This window comes from Helianthus annuus, chromosome 7, assembly GCF_002127325.2.
Source record: "Helianthus annuus cultivar XRQ/B chromosome 7, HanXRQr2.0-SUNRISE, whole genome shotgun sequence".
NCBI lineage: Eukaryota > Viridiplantae > Streptophyta > Magnoliopsida > Asterales > Asteraceae > Helianthus > Helianthus annuus.
In genome coordinates this window covers 143,472,138-143,494,421 of record NC_035439.2, presented here as the reverse complement: position 1 = coordinate 143,494,421, position 22,284 = coordinate 143,472,138, and the positions used below count along the sequence as shown (strand labels likewise).

At 36.9% G+C, this 22,284-nt stretch overlaps 3 protein-coding genes across 3 annotated transcripts; 2 read left to right on the top strand and 1 right to left on the bottom strand.

The window, feature by feature from the left end:
* Positions 1-1,179: 1,179 nt before the first annotated feature.
* Positions 1,180-6,374, top strand: LOC110868972 (omega-3 fatty acid desaturase, chloroplastic). Its single transcript, XM_022118259.2, has 8 exons — positions 1,180-1,879; positions 2,619-2,708; positions 2,822-2,888; positions 2,976-3,068; positions 4,520-4,705; positions 5,220-5,300; positions 5,381-5,518; positions 5,906-6,374. Exons 1-8 carry the CDS (start codon positions 1,386-1,388, stop codon positions 6,077-6,079), a joined length of 1,323 nt encoding a protein of 440 aa, XP_021973951.1. The 5' UTR covers positions 1,180-1,385; the 3' UTR covers positions 6,080-6,374.
* Positions 6,375-17,957: 11,583 nt separating this feature from the next.
* On the top strand, positions 17,958-19,258 carry LOC118480490. Its single transcript, XM_035975389.1, has 2 exons — positions 17,958-18,508; positions 18,609-19,258. Exons 1-2 carry the CDS (start codon positions 18,044-18,046, stop codon positions 19,170-19,172), a joined length of 1,029 nt encoding a protein of 342 aa, XP_035831282.1. The 5' UTR covers positions 17,958-18,043; the 3' UTR covers positions 19,173-19,258.
* Positions 19,259-19,913: 655 nt separating this feature from the next.
* On the bottom strand, positions 19,914-21,950 carry LOC110868971 (zinc finger CCCH domain-containing protein 29). The gene is made up of 2 exons (XM_022118258.2): positions 21,816-21,950; positions 19,914-21,648 (listed from the first exon to the last, which is right to left on the bottom strand). Exon 2 carries the CDS (start codon positions 21,578-21,580, stop codon positions 19,988-19,990), a length of 1,593 nt encoding a protein of 530 aa, XP_021973950.1. The 5' UTR covers positions 21,581-21,648; positions 21,816-21,950; the 3' UTR covers positions 19,914-19,987.
* Between the last annotated feature and the right edge of the window lie 334 nt (positions 21,951-22,284).

Sequence of the window (22,284 nt, the reverse complement as noted above, 5' to 3'; positions counted from 1 at the left end):
TTTTGAATGTAGTTAGTGGGTTGTAGGGGAATAGCAAAAAATGACAAAATTCAGGGACTAAAATGGCAGAAAACAAAACCATTTGGACTAAAATGGCAAGAAAAAAAACTATTTGGATTAAAGTGATAATTTTGGTCAAACCTCAAGGACTAAAATGACAATTTACTCTAACGTAAAGTTTTATACAATTCTAAATTGTCGTTGAGACGTGCTTATATTTATCTATGTTTTAAAAAAAGTCCCAAATTATTGATACCGTAAAATATTTTTTTTTCTTTTTTTTTGTTTTTAAATTGACAAAACGAGCTAATATCGTCTACGGCTTCAATAGCGGCATGGATATTCATTTTTATTGTTCCCCTTACGAGTTTCGTTGAAAAAAGAGTTGTATATGCAATATATATATATATTTTTTTGTTATAATCAGCTATAGCGAATATTGGCATCGTATTAGTACCGTAACGAGACAAACTGATACCATCTCAACTATATCGGTACCACCATGATATCGACCGAGAACATATACACCTTTATCCGAATAAATCGAACTGATACTAAACAGATTCCCGCCGTGCAACACGGGATGAATTCCACTAGTTAGAAACATAGATAATCTAGTGGATCAAGACCCACTGACTAGAGGTGTATAAATCTGTTTTTTTTTTTTAAATCGGTTTCGGTTATTAACCGAACCGGTTTTTTTCACCCAAAAAGAAAACCGGTTTTTTTATAACCGGTTTCGGTTACTAACCGGTTTTTCAAGTCCAAAACAATAACCGGTGTAACCGGTTGGGACCGGTTTTTTGCCGGTTTTTGCCAAAAAAAACCGGTTTTTAACTAGTTTTTTTTAAAACCGGTTTCGGTTATTAACCGGTTTTTCAGATCAAGATTAGTAACCGGTCACAAGCCGACGGTTCAGTTATAAAAAAACCGGTTTGGTTTTTTTTCCCGATTTCGGTTCTAAAACCGGATTTTTCCCTGATTTCGGTTCTAAAACCAATTTTTTTTTGTACACCTCTACCAGTGACCCACCCACCCCCCACAAAGGCTTTATACATCATATAACCTATATCTATACATGTATATCTATACATGTATTTTTTTTGTACACCTCTACCAGTGACCCACCCACCCCCCACAAAGGCTTTATACATCATATAACCTATATCTATATGCATAACTGCAACTTGCACTTGCAACAACAGAGTACCCAAAATCTTGATCTACGTGGAGAAAACATGCCCTTGCATTTCATATCCTCACAATCTCATATCATCAAACACAAACACAAACACCCCTTTTTATAACCTCCAATTTTGCACACACCCACTCACCAATTTAGATCTGAAACCCCCTCTTTCATCCATCTGGGTTGGGTATCATCAATGGCCACATGGGTCTTATCAGAATGCTGTGTTAGACCCATTCCAAGAACATCATCATACCCAAAACCAAGATTCACAATCTTGAATTCCCCTGTTTCCAATTCCACATTATTCAAGACCAACAATAAACCAATCACATTCAACCCTTTGTTTTCACGAGCTAAAGATAGAAGAAACTTGGGGTTGAAAGTGAGTGCGCCAGCCAAGATTCAGTTTGTAGATGAAGAAGATGACGACAGTGAGATAACCAATGGGTTCAAGTTCAACCCTGGTGCACCACCGCCCTTCACATTGGCTGATATTAGAGCGGCTATACCCAAACATTGTTGGGTTAAGGACCCATGGAAGTCCATGAGTTATGTTGTTAGAGATGTGGTTGTGGTCTTTGGCTTGGCTGCTGTGGCTGCTTTTTTTAATAATATTGTGGTTTGGCCACTTTATTGGATTGCTCAATCTACTATGTTCTGGGCTCTCTTTGTTCTTGGTCATGATTGGTATGTTCAAGATTTTGTATTTTTATTTTTAGATAAATATTTTATCTTTAAATAATCCCAACTGAGTTTATTCCTGACAATGGTCCCAGTGGCGGATCTAGGATTCCGACCAAGCGAGAACGTTTTATAAATAAGCGGTAACGAAATCGAAAAAACGTCAAATTTTTTCAAAATTTATACTAAAAACGTCAAAAATTTTCCGACCAAGCGGTAGCGGAGGCTACCCCTTAGTCTAATATATATCCGCCCCTGAATGGTCCTAACTTTTTCATTTTGTTTGTATAAACTTAACGAAGTTAAGTGTTTTTTTTTTTTCCGAATTACAAAACGATGTTATAGGGTTTTTGATCAGGGCGAGGATACGAGTCAACTGATGTAAAACTTACCTCGAAACGGTGTTCCAAACGGCTTGATGTTTGTTAATTGGAAGTTTAAACTCCCGAATTGAAGCGTCGTTTGGAGAACTGTTTCGAGGTAAGTTTTATATCAGTCGACTCGTATCCTCGTTCTGATCAAAAGCCCGAAAACATCAGTTTGTAATGTGGTTAAGTTTTTTTAACGGCGGACCATTATACAAACAAAATGAAAAAGTTTGGACCACTGTCGGGAATAAACTCAGTTGGGATTATTATTCGCCAAAAACAGCCGGTTTCGGATTATTTAAATAATTAAATCCAATTTGCCTTATATTTTTGGGTTATTTTGGTTATAAACTTATGATTTTTGTTTTGATGTTTAGTGGTCATGGAAGCTTCTCCAATAATGCAAAACTTAATAGTGTTGTTGGTCATATACTTCATTCTTCAATTCTTGTACCTTATCATGGATGGTATGCTTTTGTTGTTACTAGTTTTGTTTTATTAGTTTGTAGTGTTTTTTTTTTTTTTTTTTTTTTTTTTTTTTTTTTTTTTTAATTTGGTTGTATGAATGTTGTTGATATAGGAGAATTAGTCATAGAACTCACCACCAGAACCATGGGCATGTCGAAAACGACGAATCTTGGCATCCGGTGAGTCTCTTTATAAGTCTTGAGTTTCATAACATTGAATTTGATTATTTTTGGTACACTTGCTCATAGAATTATATGTGTTTACAGTTGTCTGAGAAGATTTACAGAAATTTAGATAAGGGTACAAGAACTTTGAGGTTCACCTTGCCATTCCCCATGCTTGCATACCCTTTCTATCTGGTTAGGCTCTTTATTCTGATCCAAATATAAATTTTCATGTGATTTTCATCAAGTTATATGGCGAAGCTTGAGATTTCCGACCGGGGGGGTCGGAAGTCACCGGCCCTAAAATTATACCTTAAAAAGTATAAAACCGGAGGGTCGAAAACGTATATATCTAAAAAATTCTATACGAAACGTACATACATAACATTACTGAGCGAAAAGTTCGGGGGGTCGGACGCCCCTCCCGGCCCCTTCAAAGCTACGCCCATGGTTATATGAATATATTGACATCCTGTGACTGAGGAGGTGTTAAAGTGGTTCTGATTATATAATTATGAGTAAACTGCCAAAATGGTCCCTGAGGTTTGATTACTTTTGCCACATTAGTCCAAAACTCAAACCTTTTGAATCTGGGTCCCTGTGGTTTCAATTTTGTTGCCATTTTCATCCAAAATCAAAATCTGGTCAGGTTTTTCAGTTAACATCCAGTTTTTCTGTCTTTTTCCTCCTTTTTAATGAAGGGCAAAATGGTCTTTTAATGTTTTATTATAACAAATTAAAAATAACTGACCATTTTGCCCTTCATTAAAATGGAGGAAAAAGACAAAAAAAACTGGATGTTAACTGAAAAATCTGACCAGATTTTGCTTTTGGATGAAAATGGCAACAAAATTGAAACCACAGGGACCTAGATTCAAAAGATTTGAGTTTTGGACTAATGTGGCAAAAGTGATCAAACCTCAGGGACCATTTTGGCAGTTTACTCTATAATTATTTAATGTTATGCATGTTAAACCTTCAATAATCAGAATATGTAAAGCACTTGATTAAATATATGATTTAAATATAATATAATAGGCCCTTTAAAACCATGTGAACCTAAATGTTGGTAATTAACAGAGATGTTTAATATTTAACTTTAAAATCATGATTCATGAATTTAAAATATAGAGTAAACTTCCGTTTTGCTCCCTGTGGTTTGGTCACTTTAACGGTTTTGCTCCAAACCTTTAAAAATAGCCATTTTACTCCCTGATGTTTTGGTTTTTTTGCCAGTTTGCTCCCCGCCTCTAACTCCATCCAAATTGTTTGTTTTTTCATTTTGCTCCCCGCAGGGAGCAAACTGGCAACAAAACCAAAACATCATGGAGTAAAATGGCTATTTTTAAAGGTTTGGGGCAAAACCGTTAAAGTGACCAAACCATAGGGAGCAAAACGGAAGTTTACTCTAAAATATATGATTTTAAATGTTATATAAATATATAATATAATAAGACCTTTAAAATCAAGTGAACCTAAATGTTGGTAATTAACAGAGATGTTTAATATTTATTTAACTTTAAAACCATGAATTTAATAAAATTTGCTCCTTTTATAATAAGTTTGGACATGTTTAGTTTTTTGTGTATTTTGGCTATTTTCTAGCTATGCTACTACTAAGGTCTTAACGGGTTGCGATTTTACAGTGGAGTCGAAGCCCAGGAAAGAAAGGCTCACATTTCAACCCCGACAGCGATCTATTTCTCCCTAACGAAAGGAAAGACATCATCACGTCAACGGTGTGTTGGACAGCCATGGCTGCTTTGCTCGTGGGTTTATCCGTTACAATGGGCCCGCTTCAAGTACTTAAACTCTACGGCATCCCTTATTGGGTCAGTTAAAAACTTAAAAGCATTTTATTTTTTGAGTGAATTTCAAGGATTGTCCTTTATCTTTATACCCATTTTTAGGCGCTGCCCTTTATGTTCAAAATTGACGAGTTTTGTCCTTTATGTTTTCATATCATACACGTTTTGTCCTTAAGGCCTAACCTAGTTAGTTTTTTCAGTTAAATTTGTTCGTATACTTTGCACATGAGGGCATTTTTGTCAATTCAAAGGTAAGTTCAACGGAAGATTTACAGCTCAAAGCTTCTGCAACCTTTGAATTGACAAAAATGCCCTCATGTGCAAAGCACATGACGAAATTTAACTGAAAAAACTAACTGGGTTAGGCTTAAAGGACAAAACGTGTATGATATGAAAACATAAAGGACAAAACTCGTCAATTTTGAACATAAACGACAGCGCCTCCTTGAAATTCACTCTTATTTTTTTCAAATGCTTCATGTGCTTCATTTTCTTTACACTAACAAAGTAACAATCATGTTTCTTGATTTAAATTCAGGGTTTCGTCGTATGGCTTGATTTAGTAACGTACTTGCATCATCATGGTCACGAGGATAAACTCCCATGGTATCGCGGAAAGGTTTGAACTTTAAACCGACCATGAATTCCAATTCGCATTTCATCGTAAAAAATGATATAACTTTCAAATGGGTGTGACAGGAATGGAGTTATCTAAGAGGAGGACTAACGACACTTGATCGCGACTATGGATGGATCAATAACATCCATCATGACATCGGAACTCATGTCATACATCATCTCTTCCCTCAAATCCCTCATTACAACCTCATTGAAGCAGTGAGTATTCTTAAATACAAAAGTTAAAATTATTTTAACTAGAGTAAATTACGTTTTTGGCCCCTGTGGTTATATCACTTTTACTATATTAGCCCAAAATAAGAATTTTTAACATATCTGCCCTCATGGTCTCTATAACTAACCATTTTGGCCCCTAAGTCTAACCATTTTAGCCCCCATGGTCTCGATAACTAACCATTTTGGCCCCCATGATCTCTAGACTTAGGGGCCAAAATGGTTAGTTATAGAAACCATGAGGGCAGATATGTAAAAAATTCTTAATTTGGACTAATATAGTAAAAGTGATATAACCACACGGCCCAAGAACGTAATTTACTCTTTTAACTATATGAACATGTTACTAATGATTCAATTTCGATAATGTAGACCGAAGCCGCAAAGCCCGTTTTCGGGAAATATTACCGAGAGCCAAAGAAATCCGGGCCTCTTCCATTTCACTTGCTAGGAGTTCTTATTAACAGTTTGAAGAAGGATCACTATGTGAGCGACGAGGGGGAGATTGTATACTACCAAACGGACCCAAAAATGACGGCGAATTAGCGAATGTGTCAAGATTTAACAAGAGAAAGGGATGCTAGAAAACCTAATGATTCTTTTTTCTTGACATGAAACTATGCAAGAATTTGTATAAACACATTCTCAGGCAAATTTAGGAACCCTTATTCAATTTCTTGAAATGAAAATAATGTAAACAAATAGACTTTAAGATGGTTACAAGATTTTGGTTATGGGATTCTTGGAACCAACAAATATGTGGCCATGATTGAACCAACAAAGACAAATGGTATATGATTTTTTTCCAACATGTAATGTCAATAAAATGTCCTTTTGTAAATTTTTGTGTGGAGTTTGATGTGTTACATGTGGTTTGGTTAGGTGGAATGTTACTGCTCATGGAAATTGACAAACATGTGTTTGAGAACGTGACAAAGATACATAAACAAATCAGGACACTTCACTTTTGTGTGATATTGCTCATTTTGTGTGTCTTTTTCATATAATATTATCTGAATTAAAAAAAAAATTGAACGACAAATTTCTTTTATTCTCTGTTTATTCTCAAGGTGTTTGAATGTTTTGTCTTTGTCAATGGACCACCCCATTGGTAAAAAAAAATTGTAACGGTTAAGATTTTTAAGCACAACATTTACAAGTAAAACCTACTATAAAAATGGTTTTACTTATATAGGGGAATGTTAACGTTCAATATTCCTTAATGTGCGATGGTGCGATATGAAATTACGCATGTTATAAAACACAAAACCCTAATAACGCATGAACAAAACCATAAATCACGCATGAACAAAAATCATAACCATGCGTGATTATGTTTTTTTGTTTATGTATGATTAGGGTTTTGAGTTTTATAACATGCGTTATTTCATATCGTACTATCACACGTACTATCACACGTTAAAAAATATTGTATTTTACACTTTCACTACTATATAAAATTATCAATTCTGTCATCTATGCAAATGTATCTATGATATAAATTTATTTGAATTTTAAGTCCTAGTTGTTTATTTATTAACTATTGTATGAACTAAATAAATGTTATACCGGTTTAACTTAATGATTTCAAGGTGTTGCAGTGGTATCTATCTTCTCAAATGGTGAGGATTCAAGTCTCATTAAAAGCAAACAGATTTAGGAGTCAGTGTAGTGGATGGATGTGTTAAGGGTGCACGGGGTGCCTTCGGCAACCCCATGCGGTGCCCCATTTTCCCGATCGGCAAGAACACCGCCATCCATGCGGTGAGTAGAGAGAGGAGAGAGAAACGGTGGCGGCTCACCGAAGAGAGAGGGAGGAGAGAGAGAGGGGCGGTCCAATCAATGATTTTCCTTTTTTTTTTTAAAAAAAAAAAAAAAACAATTCACCTAAGAGGGGAGTGCCGCCATCAATTTAGGGTGTTAGGGGAGTTTAAGAGGGGAGTTGACGTGGCACACGAGGATTGGTTGGGCGTAAGAGAGGGGACTCACCTCTTAGGTGAGCACCCCTTACACCCTAAGTGTTCAAAAAAAGTGTTGGTACTTTTATTCGTTTGAAATTTAATGGGTTCTTAAACATTCGTCACCATCACCAGATACTACCATCATTATCGGTTATCATCCACCACCCGCCACAACATAACACTTTCCACCATCACATATTATCCACCACAGTCCACAAACACTCACTAACCACCACTCTCCACCACCACCTGTAACCATTGGCGAAGCCACGCCCCCCCGAATTTTCGCAAAACCGGGGGGGCGGCAACGTATATACCTATACGAAAGTACTATTTATAACACTACGCATCGAAAAGTTCGGGGGGTCGGGCGCCCCCCCCCCCCCGGACATAGCTTATCCTGCGCCAATGCCTGTAACAGATATAAACAAAAACAACCCTAGCTAAACATATTTGTTTATTTGAGTAGTTAACATGTGATAAGAACTAAGAAGAGTTTTGTTAAGAATTTAAACCAACTTTGAGAAAGAAAAAATGATATTTTGTTTGAGGATATGATACCTGTTTCAACATATTTCGGGTTATAATATTCAAGAATAAATATATAAATCAAAATCCTTTTGTTATAAGACTATTATGAGATATTTATGTCACACCCCAACTGATGGCGGAATCATCGGGGCGCGGCACTGAGCGAAACAGATTGTCCAGAAGTTTCCACAACAACTATTATTACAAATTCAGTTAAATGATACGTCCCATACCGTATCCCAAATAAATAAACAAGTTATCATAGAAAGCAACTAGGCAAATAATTCCGTTCCGACAACTCAGATTCAATTATTATTACAGACAATTGTTTATTATTTCTAGACTCCATAGCCTCGATTTCATCACCACGCGCCTAAGCATCCTAGCAACTTAAACACCTGTCACATATGTTAAAATAAGTCAATACATAAAATGTAAAGGTGAGCACACAAGTTTGATAATAGCATATAGAGTTCGAATAGTTTACGCATAACCAGGCACGTACACAGAGGAAAACGAAGCATGTTAATTATCGACATGGGACCATCGGTACCAACAACTGCGGGTTGACCGTCCGAGACGGTTCGCAATACATGATTACCACCGTAATCCATGCAAGTAATTGTCCTTAACAACCCCCGTATGAACGGGTGCTGAGTCCAAACTATAGTACTATGTTGCTAAGGCAGGTAGATAGCACTCCACGTGTAAACATAATAAACAACATTCATTTAGTCAAATAGCACATGCAAATGGTTAGCGTCCAAATAGTTTGTGTTTGATTGTGATTTGATAGGTAACGTATGTGACACCCAAAAGTGCTAAAAGCAAAAAGGGATCGAGTATACTCACAGTGATTGATGATGGATTGAAGGGAGCGCTGAGAGTAAGATTAGCCTGAACAGTTTGATAGCATAACGATAAGTAACGCGGAAAAGTAAACAAGCGTGAATGGATCGAATGGACTGGTCGATCGAACGGCAGGTTCGATCGAATGGTAGGTTCGATCGAACGGGCTGTTCGGTCGGCTGGTATGTCCGGTTGGACAGTCCTGTTCGATCGGCCGGTAGGCTCGATCGGCTGGGCCATTCGAGTGGATTGTTTCTTCCTCTGGTGTGTTTGTGTTTGAGGATTTGAACTTTTGGAGTTTTCGTTGTAGTATATGAGAACACTGAAGTGTTCTTACCTTTCAAGTCGATCGATCGAACGGTTTGTTCGATCGGCTAGCTCACTCGATCAGCTAGGAACTTCAGAATTTGTCCTCAACTGAATGTCGCTCGATCGAACAGTCTGTTCGATCGGCTGGCATTCCCTACTACGAACGAGTTGTGAAAACGATTAAGTGTTGAAGAGTAGTATCTCATGATCCGAAGAGTAATGTTCACCAAACGCAGTTCGATCGAACATCCTTCCTCGATACTATGCTTCATGAAATTTTAAAGTGTGGGACCATGTGCTAGCCGACCGGCTGGCCCGGTCGATCGGCTGGTATGTCCGATCGGCTGGGCTGTTCGAACAGCCTAGCCGTTCGGCCAGCATCTCTGACCTGGTCGGCCTTTCATCTAACACTTGGCTGTTTGGTTACATGTCATTATATCGAGGTAGTTTGATAACAGGTTGAACTATGATACCTTCGTTCTTACTCGTCTCTCCGGCTCGGACAGGAATCACCCAAATCCGTCCGTTGAGCGGTTCGGAACGTCGGTTTAGAGTTTAACCCACTGTCGGTGAACCTCGTAGATAGAACCCGAATCTTGAACCATCCAACCATTGGAATGATCGGTGGGTTGGCTCAGGCTCCGTTTCTACCGGTTTGAAGGCATTGAGTGTAAAAGAGTTGAAAGAAAGTTGGGATTCCTTCTTTCAATCCTTCACAACTTGTGGATGTTTAGATCTTTGATAGATCTTAACTTGTTTATGTGGAAATCGGTTAGATCTAAGCTATTCATGGTTGAATGAGGCCAAAGTTTGATGTTCTTCAAGAACACCATGATGACATCACCCAAGAACACCTAGATCTTGGTGATTTCACGGTTAGAAATCGAGTTTTGAAAGATAGAAAGGTGTAGAATCGTGCAATGATCAAAAACGTACAAGAATTAGAGTGAAAACTTACCGGAGTTGAGAGAAATCTGAGAAAAGGTGAAGAATAGGAGCTGGCCGGTCAGACTTTCCAAAAGTGGAAATGAAGACAAGGACAGCCCTATTTATAGGCTTCCAAAAGGGGAAAGTGGCAGCCGATCGGCCAGGAGCTCTGATCGGATGGGCTGCTCGATCGGCTGGCAAGATGCTAGCCGATCGGCTGGCCTGTTCGATCAGGATGTCTCCTGTTCGATCCGCGACACACTTTGAGTATTTTGCGACGATTTTCAACGTTTCGATTTCGATGGACGATGATACGAATACGATAGAGTTCCTAGTCAAATTACTTTTAATCCCAACCACTATATCTAACATACAATCTTCTATAAGTCACGTTTCGATGTCGGTTTCGATTGAGTTCGATTGCTCTTCGAGTTTCGATTTGATTTTCGATTGATTCGCTTGAATATCACACCAAACGTAAAGTAAACACGCACAAGTAACACATAAGGCACACACACACGTATATCCATACCGGGGTTCACACAATTCGAGTCTCGAGTTTTGATTGATGAATCGATTAGCTTGATCATTGATTGGTTAACTTTATCGCATTGTTACTTCCTATTATTCACAGTCGTAATTCGGTCGTATTGATTAAACATTCGATCATTTCATTTATACAACACTTACTCCACATAATGCAAAAATAAAAGAACACTAGCAGTCGAAGAAGTCAAACTTTGACTTTGACTTTGACTTTCGAAAACACGGGGTGTTACAATTTATATTGTTATCATTGTTTCTTAGGCCAAAGGGTGTGGTTTATTAGTGGAGGCTCCTCACCACCGTTTATCTTAGCGACATGTCAGCATCTTTTTCTACTATCTCCCACATCCAGTATTCATAGGTGTTGTTCACTAGTGATTAAATTGATTTAAAAAAAATGACCATTGCAAGTTCCACCCCGACAACTTTTTCTCTCTTCTCTCTCATTCGTAGCCTTCATGGAAATCACCACGCCCTTCACGATTACTAGTGAGGAGGCGGTGTCGCACTAGTGTCGTGTCACTCCACGAGCTCCTTCACGATATGATACCATCTGGCCTTATTGGTAAATCATCATGAATGAATCTTTTGAAATTAAATACACACATGCGTTAATGAGGAAAGAAAGTATGAAAGAGACAGCAAAACCATTATTAAATTAGAGAAAGTTAAGATATGATTTTTTTTTTTAAGAAAAGAGATATAAGATATGTGGAGACAATATTTTCTTTACAAAATATTTACATAATTAACGAATAAAAATTATTACTTTCGTATTTGCTTTAGTTGAAATTTTGAAAAGATTACACTTTTATCAGTTTTTATTAATATAATTGTATTAAATTAATAATTAAAGTGATATAATATCTTGTATTTTTGTAAGATGCAAGTTGCAAGACAAGTATCGATCAGATGTGGGGTCTATATGACTTATATGTATCTTTTGGCCACTCATTAAAGAGGATGCCGACCACTGATATCTCTTCTTTTCTTTTTCTTCATTTTGTCAGTTGATTGATTGGGACGTACAATAAAAATGATTTCCTGTCTCTCCATTCATATGAAGAAACAATTAAGGGTTAATCTAAATACTATCCCCTCTTTATTTTTTTCAACAATCAACTAAATCATGCTATCAAGCAAATCTATTCTCTCCTTCATAATGGTTGATCAAGGTTGGATGCATATCCAGGCCATCAAACCATCAGTCTAGGAAAAACCCGCTCGCCCGAAGGCCCACTGCAGTAAACCTGGTTCGGCTTGGTTCGAACCAACGACCACCAGGGAGACCTAGTTCTAAACTTCATTGCCACCATCAACGTCCTTCAAAGTTCAAACGATAGCACAACCATAGTTCTATGATCTTTTATAAGTTTTTTTTTACAAAAGTAAACATACCAATGATCTAATGGTCTAGTGATATGATGTTTACTCTTAACAAAAGTAGTTCAAAAAAAATCTTAAACACACGCATATATAAAACCATATATTCTATACCAATTTTGTTGGTAAATAAATTAGAATTTTATACGTATTTAAGTGCGTTCAAGACAACTTCTGATCCCTTAATCACTTATACACACATACACGGTTAATTATAGAGTAAATTAGTGTTCTTCATCGAGCAAGTTCAATCGGGCTAACTTCAACTTGAGGCCTAACTCAACATTATACGAGTTTGCTCGACATGTAATCTTCTTATCAAGTGGAAAACATATCTCGTAGTTAGCTAGTTACCAACTCTCATGGAGACATACATGGTGTCGCAGCCCCCGACCCCTGTCCCAGGAGGCGAGCGGCCGCGACCTACTCAGAGATGGTGGTATCGGTGTTTATCATTAATTTGGCAGCGGAAATTTCATCAGGACCGTAGTTAGGAAATATTTTATCAGAGTAAAACAACAAATTTTTATAATAATAAATATATTGGGATAAACCCAAGTTTCCATTAGAAACATGTTTATAGGGATAAACCATAATTTATTGAAATAAAACTTCTTCTTTATTTAGGTAACTTTTATAGCCACTTTTCCAAGCCTTTAGTGCTCTTCAGCTGGCTTCTAATTGGCTTTTACATTTTGTTACCTGAAACGCGTTTAAAAACATTTTATCAGCAAGAAATACTGGCGAGTGAATCCATGTTTAATCAAAACAGGTTTTATCATTTTACAGTATTGAGAGCAGTCCAGCAATTACATTTGTTTATCTCTATTTTAATTACCACCCACGGTACTGTCAATTCTGACTGGTGGTAATGTTACTACTCACAGTGTAGCAACAAATTTTGTATAAAAAACCCCAACATATCGACGATAATTGTAGAATACAAATACTCAATCACTGTTAAATATAAGTTAAAACAATTGAGGTTTTGTAAAAACAATTTACAAAAAGAAGGATTAACTCACAAAAAGGTTTACACAAAAAGAGGATTACTCACATTGCTAATTTAGGTATTTCCCTGTGACTTCCTGGTTATAATCTAATAAACTAAACAATGCACACGCGCTAGTATAATAACCCAAATTTACATTAGTTATACCCTCCCGAGACAGAACTCCAACGACTAAGTCAGGCAGAGCCTCGACATGCGTTACGAAGCACTAGATCAATCGGGCAGCGTATCTAATACATAACCGGGGGTTAAAATATTACAACGAGGCAGAGCTTCGCTAATTAGGGGTATTATACCCGATATTGTTATTGTTATTCAGAGAATTGAGAAAGAGATCGATAGTTTTTGAACGAATTAGACTGAATGCTCGACTGCTCCATTTATAGGGCTGTTTGTCGGGTTTCTCGCGCCCCGCGAGCTAGGTGTAGTAGGGTTTAGGGTTGCTGAGTTTGCGGACTAGCTTTGACACGAGCCTGCCACGTGGCAGCTCAGGGTTCCGCCACTCGTCCCCTCGCTCGCGCCCCGCCAGAGACCTTTAAATTTTGTTTTTATTTAATTTTTATAAAATTAAAGGTATTTTGGGTCGTTTTTCGTATACGGGTTGTATTTTAGTACGTATAGGGGTGTTATAATTATTTTAGGAGGGTTGTTATACATGGACTGGTTGGCGAAGTCATTCGAGCTCTTAATTTATAAGTTACATTGGCTATTTATACTTAAGTTTTCTAATCGAGCGAGTGTGCATTGGCTTAAGCTCGGCTTATAATTTTATCTGAGCCAACTATCTCAAGTTGTTTTTAACTAAAGTTTTTTTCTAGCCAATTCCACACAAATTACGAGCCGCTATTTACTTGGGCAACTCTAAAGTAAATTACACGAATGTTTCATGTGCTATATTCATATTGCAAGTTCAACCCCTGAGTTACTTACCCTCAATGTCATCAAGTTGTAACATGTTTTGTTATTTTCACTAACATCATTATCATCATACTCAGTATATCCCACCAGTAGCAATGTTAAAATTTCCGTCAATCTCCATATAACATGATCTTTTTATCTATCTTTAAAAAACGAACAAAAAGTACATAAAAAATGCTTAACACCATGTTTCTTTCTTCTTCAAAGCTCGGCAAAAGGAAGTGGATCCTATCGCACTCTTCCTTAGAACTGCGTGAATTATTTATTGCGAGTGCAAGTGTGACATCTTTGCAAAATCCAAAATCATTTCGCCTGTCGCGAGAACTCCACAGTTTTTATGGTGACATTTGTTCTCGGATGAGTGAGCTCTTGAGAAGTCGCTACTCAGGCAATCAACTTCAAACTCATGACCTCCTTGCGGGTAAAGTAAATGATATTGGTTGGTATGAGGTATAATTGTTACAAACTGTATCAGAACCACTCCTTTATATTTATGATGGCGCGGAAAACCTCATTATAGAGGATAAGTCCGAGGGAGGAGTTTGTGACACCTTTGGAAAATTCTGCGTCGCCCCATTCACATGATAGATAACGAGTCATAATGAAATAATGAATGTTTGATCTCAAATACAATCAATACGTTTTGGGTGAATTGGTTGTGGGCAATGTTGTAGAAGGCGCTAGGCGCTAGTCGGGCGGTGAGGTACCGCCTAGGGATTAATCGGAATGGGATTTTTATATGTATTTTTTCAAAATTATATATATATATATATATATATACACCCAATAATATAAAAATAATACTTCAAAATTCACATAAATACTTCAAGTTTCAGATAGTATGGTTCGATTTTGATCGATTTTGACCAATTTTGACCGCCTAGGACCGATTTTGACCGATTAATATAGTCTGATTAATCCGATTGTGGGTGAGAATAAAATTTCACATTTAAGCACAATTATATGAGAGTAATTATAGGATGAGCGACCTCCTATGAAGTCTACACTAGTGTAACTAAAAACAAAGACATAGTATTCTTATAAACAAGACGGATAATGTTGATTAGCACAAGGGGTCAAGTGTTACAACACGAATTCTTCCATATCTCAACACATTAATGTTGATTAGCACAAGGGGTCAAGTGTTACAACACGAATTCTTCCATATCTCAACACATACAGTCTTTAAGTCGATGTATACCGCATTTGGTACATTTTCATTTGTATTTTTTTCCTGATGGTGTCGAGACTCCGAAGAACTATGGAAACTAGTGGAAGGTTGAAGGTTGTGGAATAATTATTTTTTATAGCTTTGTTCTTTGACTCACTCACTAGAGTATAAGAACAAGTGTATTGTGAGATAATTTGTGTATACATCATCAAAAAGAAGAATCCATATACTACCATTATTATTTGTGAGAATAGTTCCATGACAAGCCAATTTGTGTACACATTATTTGTACCGTTAATAAGTAATTCCTACAGTTTTGGTTGTGCGGCGAAATCACCTGGGATCGATGCCGATTCTTGATGGATGGCAAAGAAGAAGATTTGGACTGGGGAGGGCGGCTAATAAATAAAAATGCCTGCTTTTATAAATTTAACGGATTTTAAAGTGAATTTTGTCATAATAATGTGTTGGAATTAGTTCGCAATTCGCATATCTAGGGGCGAACCTAGGTTGAGGGTTGGGCGGGCGGGCGCATCCGTTGAAAAAAAAAATTATTGTATTTTATAGGACAAAATCTTAATTGCACCCATAGAAAATTTTGTTAAACTCCTCGTGCGCACCTTCAGAAAATAATTTATGGGTCCGTCAATGCGAATCTAAGCAGCCAACTTAGGTAAAATAGAAATGAAAATTAATATATGGATATGAATTTCTTGTTTGTTGTTTATTACTATATATTTTTATTTTTATTATCTAATACTAATAAAAAAGTATGATTAATGCCACATGGCATTCTTATATTAAAACAAGGCCCAACTTAAACTTAATGCCACATGGCATTCTTTCATTCAATTTATTATTATTATTATTATTATTATTATTATTATTATTATTAATTAATACAAAACAATAAAAATATCCTTAAATTAATCATACTTTTTTATTAGCATTAGATTATTATTATTATTAATTATACAAAACAATAAAAAAATCCTTAACAACTTAATACTAACAAATATTTTATTGTTTACTTAGATAATGATTATTTATTCTTGACTTATCTAAAATATATAGTTAATTATTAGTAACAACTCTACTTATAATAAAGAATTTCAAATAATGTCAGTGTGATAATATCTTCTCATTCTTTAAAATGATTTTTTTACTAGATGTTTAAAACATATATTAAATAAATTATAATTTTATATTATAATAATAAAAATGGTAAAGAATCTGTTAATCCGATATTTGAAAACCGGTTTACTTCCGTGCTTTGAAAACACTCTTAATGTTATTAGACTCGTCTAATAAACGGATTTAAGGACAGAATATCTTCATAATAATTTTGATGCAAGTCTATACTCACCGGATGTCCTAAATAGAGTTATACTTTTAGGCTTGCCAAACCATTGATAATTACCAAAGTTCAGTGTTCCAGTGACGTTATGAAAAAATATTGTTCAAAAGAATGGTTTATGTAATGGAACTCGACTACAGGTCCTACCACCGGGTAACCAAGTTATTGAGACACTCATATTATCCGGAACTAATACTGGCACTTGAACGTTTATCCCTAGATTTCGTTTAATACCGCGGAATAGAAGGATTCCATTTAAATTGAAAAGAAGACAATTTTATCTCGCTTTATGTTTTGCCATGACGATAAATAAAAGTATAGAGCAATTTCTAAGTAAAGTTGGTGTGTTTCTAAAAGAATTAGTTTTTACACATGACCGATTATTGCGTCATCTATGGTAAAAAGTTCACTTATGTAATTTTTTGAAAAGATTATAAATTTAAATAATTTATAAATTTATATCCTTAAACCCGTGTAGTACACGGGTCTAATAATCTAGTAATATAATATTTGAACGTTAATATTTAAAACTTCAGATAAAACAATAATGTTTTACATAAATATTTTCTAAAGGCTCATTCTATACACACCCCCCTCCTTCCTGATTACACCCCCCTTTGTGAGAGGAAAACTGTCGGTCCCACGCAGGCCCCACCTATAAATATGTGAGAGGAGGGGGGTGAAAAAAGTAAATAGGAGGGTGTAGAAAGTAGCACCCTTTCTAAAGTCAAATGTAGTTATAGCTACGAATTGTAGTTGTATTTAAAGCTGTCATTTGTTGACTATTTGATAAATAACGTTAACTCAAGAATGAACAAATAATTTATTTAATTAAAAATCCATTTATTTTAAAAATTATTAAAAGTGAATTAAGCTTACTTTTACAACCGAAAGCTAATGGTTCTTTTAAAAATATAATCTAAAGCATCTCAAACTTATAAACTTATGTAACTCGCGAAACCTGTGTTTTTTTTAATATATTATAAGGGTGTACGGGGTGTCCTCGGGGAGGTGATTCGGTGAGGCGTTTCCCCGATCGGGAACACCGCCGCCATCACCGCGGGGTCCCGATTCGGGGTGGGTTTTGGGTGTGGGTTCACCGAGTGAAAAGGCACGAAAAATGAGGAACGGTCGGAATGTAACGGTCGAATTTTATAAAAAAAAAATTCACTTTTTTTAAACTAATATAAATAACCATCTCATTCTCACAATTTTTTTATACTCAAACCATCTCATTCTCACACATTTTTTAAACTCTCCAACCACACCCACTTCACTTTTTATTTTTTATACTCTCCAACCAAACCCCCTTCACTTTTTATTTTTTATACACCGAGCAATGGAGAACCGACCCCGCGAGGCCAAGAAATAAACTAAGGGACGGGTCTCGAAACCGTCTCGAGATGGTTCGAGCGGTGCAAATGCTCAACCACAACCCCCTTTCGGATACACTTCACAACCCCCGTTTTTTTTCCAACAACCTACACACCCCTCGTTTTACAACACCCAACAACCCAATTTCGGCTATTTTCAAAATTTGTTATCAATGGACGCTCCTCCTCAATCCCCCGCCTTCGACCCATATGCTTATCGTTCTCCACAAGTTCCTTCTACACGAGGAAATGTCGAACGTCCTCTACCTATTCACGACGACGAGGACGATGAGGTAGTGCCCGAAACTCAAAATTTGGGCGACGACGACGAGGAAGATGAATATAATGTGGACGAAGACGCGGGCAACGAAGAAGATGAGGCTCGAGAAAAAAAAGGGAAAACGGTGAGCGAAAAATGGACAAAAGAACAAGAAGAGGCGTTGGCGAAGGCGTGGGTACATTGTTCTACCAACAAAAAAAAGGGCAATCAACAAAGTCGCGAAAGTTTTTGGGGTAAAATTTTAGAGCATTTTAACAAAACTATCGGTGGAAGTAACCGGACCGTTCATCAAGTACGGTCTAAATGGAACCCGATGCATGCGAAAATAAACTTTTTCAACGGCCTATACCAACAAGCGGTAAAAATTATATTTTTTTTAACATTGCATATTTTTAATTTTTTTTCTAAGTTCATACTTTTTTAACACTTTCTATTTTTTTTTATTTTATAACATGTAGGATCGCACACGAGGAAGCGGATGTAAGGATCTCGACGTGATGAAAGTCGCGTTAAAAGAATTTAAAGAAAGATTTCCAAGCGGTTTTCAACACATCGAGGCGTGGGAGGTCGTTCGAAGACACGAGAAATGGGCCCAAGTCCCATTGATGGGTGAGGAAGGTGAAGGTTCGGCACATAAAAGAAAGCCCGTTGACGTGGACCTTTCGATACCGGATATGAACGAAGATCCCTCGCCACAAAGAGCACAACGGCGAGACAAGCGTCAAGCTACATCGTCCGAGGGAAGCTCGGCCGAGTTGGCGGCACAATTCAAAGTGTACACCGCCATGAAAGAAGCGAAGCAAGCGGTAGAATTGGAGGCGATCGAATTGAGGAAAAAAAGAGAGTCGGAGGCTCGCGAGCTCATATCGGCACAACTCGAGACGATGAAAAACTACAATTACGATCGAGATATGAAAACATTCCTTAAGCCGCACGATGATGTTCCGCCAAGTATGTTGCCGATCATCCTCGCCCGAAAGCGAGAAATCGCTAACAAGTACGGGTGGCCATGCGATTTCTAAAATTTTAGTTTTCTAGTTTTAATGTAATTTTTATTTTCTACTTTGAATGTGTTTTTTATTTTCTACTTTGAATGTATTTTTTTTTTTAAATTTAATGAAATGTCTTTTATTTAATTTATAAACATCCATAATTTTACAAAAAAAAAAAAATAATAATTTTGAACTCACCTAATAGGGGAGTGCCGCCATAAAAAATGGGTATTAGGGGAGTGTTAGAGGGGAGTTGACATGGCACTTTGTGGTTGGTTGTGTGTAAAAGGGGGGACTCACCTAAGAGGTGAGCACCCCTTACACCCTAAGGAGTTAGATACTTTTTTAATACCATATAGAATAATAATACAACTTTTTGGTAGTTTGTTTAGAGGAAAAATATAGAATAATAATACAACTTTTTGGTAGTTTGTTTAGAGAAAAATTATAGAATATTAAGGTTTTACAAATTAACGAAAGAGTATCTTTCACTTTTTTAATAACACAACTTACAAATAAAAAAAGTTCAATTATAAAGCTTTATATTTTCAATTATAGACGATGTTTAAAGTATAAAGCTGCAAACATGGAAATTTGGCCAACTTTCATACACTATCATCTTAAAAAATTGGTATGAAAAATAAAAAAAATAAACTCTCAGTTGGGAAATTAATCAATCATTAATCAATTATGAATAACATATTACATCAAATTATTCAAAAAAATAATAATAATAATAATAATAATAATAATAAACACTTGACCTCTTCATGTTCTAAGTTAATCAATTTCAATGAAATATATGTAATCAAGAATTATCAAAGAATTAACGAAGCCTTTAATCCTCATACAATAAGTTGTTCTTGCTCTATGTATAGTCCAGCCCATGAGTCATCCGGTTCATGATTTCCCTTCATGGGTGAATCCAAATTCCCACTTTTGAACCCAAAAGATGCTGATTTTCTAAACTTACTAGCATCTTCATTGTTGAAGCCCCAGTCCACCTTCCCATCAGGCGAACCCCATTCCGAGGTTCGCCCCATTGACCGCGGACTCATTGCAGTTCCTAGTCCGCGGTCAATGAAACTCTGGCTTCGCTGTTTGGCGAAAGAACTCGACCTCGAGTTCATCATTACTTGTGCAACCGCACCCGATGAATCAAACCCGTAACTTGCGGGTTGCATTCCCGGAGACAACGGGTAGGTTGATCGGATTTGTTGTCGAGATGGCGAACCGAAAGTTTCATCAAATACATTCGGGTTGTAACGGTTAGTTGAGAAATCATCAATTATTTGTTGCCTTTGTAGCAACTCAAGTTCCATGTTTAAATCTCTAGCGTTTAAAGATGTCTTTAAACGGCTACCGGGAAGTTGTAACGCGGGTGGCGTTACGTGAACGAATTTGTTCGGCCATATGTTCCCGTTTACGGGACCAATAGATGGTGACATGGGTGGAGTTGATCCAAGACCTAACGGGCTCATGGAGCCCATTTCGACCGGGCCAGCAGAACCCGACTTTTGCGACGGGACACCTGACCCGGTCGAAGCATACAAAGGTCTTAACTCCTCCACTTTGTGTGCGAAAAAACATACTTTTCGCGCACACCCAGTCTCATCTTTACACAAACGTGTCCTGTATTGAGCCGGGTGAAGCCACGACTCAAACACCCCGTGCGCATACTCGCAATTATCCCCTTTTACGCAACTTCCTCTACGAAACTCCAAACACGGCACACAACTATACTGGTACTTCCTCGGATCACGTCGTCTAGCGTTCTCACCCGGATGAACAAACGGACATTCAGTCCAATCATGCGAATAAGCCCTCGAACACGGTTGCACCTTAAACACATACATCCGAAACTCATCCGTACCATAAACACCATCGTTTATATCCGGTAACAACACATCAACCGGGTACTCTCTTTTCGTTACAACAATTTCCGCCTCTTCAATTTCCTCTTCACTTACATTCAAACCACTAAACAACATCACCAACGCTTTTCGTTTCGACGATCTAACCCCACGAGCAATCAAATCCACCGGTTTCTTCCCATTACCATCCGTTAAACCCGAATCCGCACCAGCCTCGACTAACAACTTCACAGTTTCGACAGAACACAAAGACCCCCCTGCGGCCGCGCAGTGCAGCGCGGCCGCACCGTCAGAATCAGAAATTTTGTTAACATCAACTTTTTGAGTACGGATTATGTATTTCAAGACATTGATGCTTCCGTACAATGCTGCAATCATTAACGGAGTTCGTTCGTTAAACCCCATCTTGTTACACGCGTTTTTTCTTCCGTACCAGAAACCAGCATCATTTAGATTAATTTTGTTTGTTTCCGACAAAGATTCGAACCGAAAAACATCATCGGAAGCTGCTAATTCTAGCAGAATCGAGGGTTTGAACAAACCCATAATTTTATTTTCTTCCATTATTGAATTTGTAAACCAAATTTATCTTTTGAATTTGAACCTTTGCACATCAATACCTGTATATATACCTGCATATATGCTTATATTATATTTATATTATATATATATTATAGAACACCTATATATTAACAATTAACAAGAAGTTACAAACAAGAACAAATAAGGATGAGTTGTATACAGAATCAATAACTAATGATTGAGTGGAAAAGAAAAGGTGATTACTGTAGATATATACCTGATTAAATTGACGAAGAAAACAAGTGAATGATAGCTGTAAAGGGATTGTGATGATTGTGAAGCTGAAAGAAAGAATTGTGATGGACGATGAATATATAATGTTTTAAGTTAAAGTTTTAGAAAATGAAAAAAAAGGACACACGGGTGGAGAAGGTGCGACTTTTCTTAGTGTATGTGGTTTTGTTTAGTGGTTCGGTTTATTGGTATCGAACCAGTACTGTACAGGTAACGGTACCGAATTATTTTAGAGTATCGAATTGGTACCCACTTTTTGACGTTTTTGGTACCGGTGTTTTATCAAATTTTGCTTTCTTGTACTGGTATTGTACCGAACATTTTCAATACGGGTACCGATACCCATATTTCGAGAATTTCGGTTTCAGTACTGATACCGAACTCATCTCTAAAACTGATGTCAATATTTTTGACTGATTCTTATCCGGTTTGTCAAATTTGACTTTGACCCG

Bases quoted from the DNA above. Each gene is read 5' to 3' on its own strand.
- LOC110868972 (XM_022118259.2), top strand. From the start codon at position 1,386: ATGGCCACATGGGTCTTATCAGAATGCTGTGTTAGACCCATTCCAAGA. The intron at 5,301-5,380 runs GTTTGAACTTTA...TGGGTGTGACAG, and splicing joins TCCCATGGTATCGCGGAAAG to GAATGGAGTTATCTAAGAGG. The intron at 5,519-5,905 runs GTGAGTATTCTT...TCGATAATGTAG, and splicing joins ATTACAACCTCATTGAAGCA to ACCGAAGCCGCAAAGCCCGT.
- LOC118480490 (XM_035975389.1), top strand. From the start codon at position 18,044: ATGGACGCTCCTCCTCAATCCCCCGCCTTCGACCCATATGCTTATCGT. The intron at 18,509-18,608 runs GTAAAAATTATA...TATAACATGTAG, and splicing joins ACGGCCTATACCAACAAGCG to GATCGCACACGAGGAAGCGG.
- LOC110868971 (XM_022118258.2), bottom strand. From the start codon at position 21,580: ATGGAAGAAAATAAAATTATGGGTTTGTTCAAACCCTCGATTCTGCTA.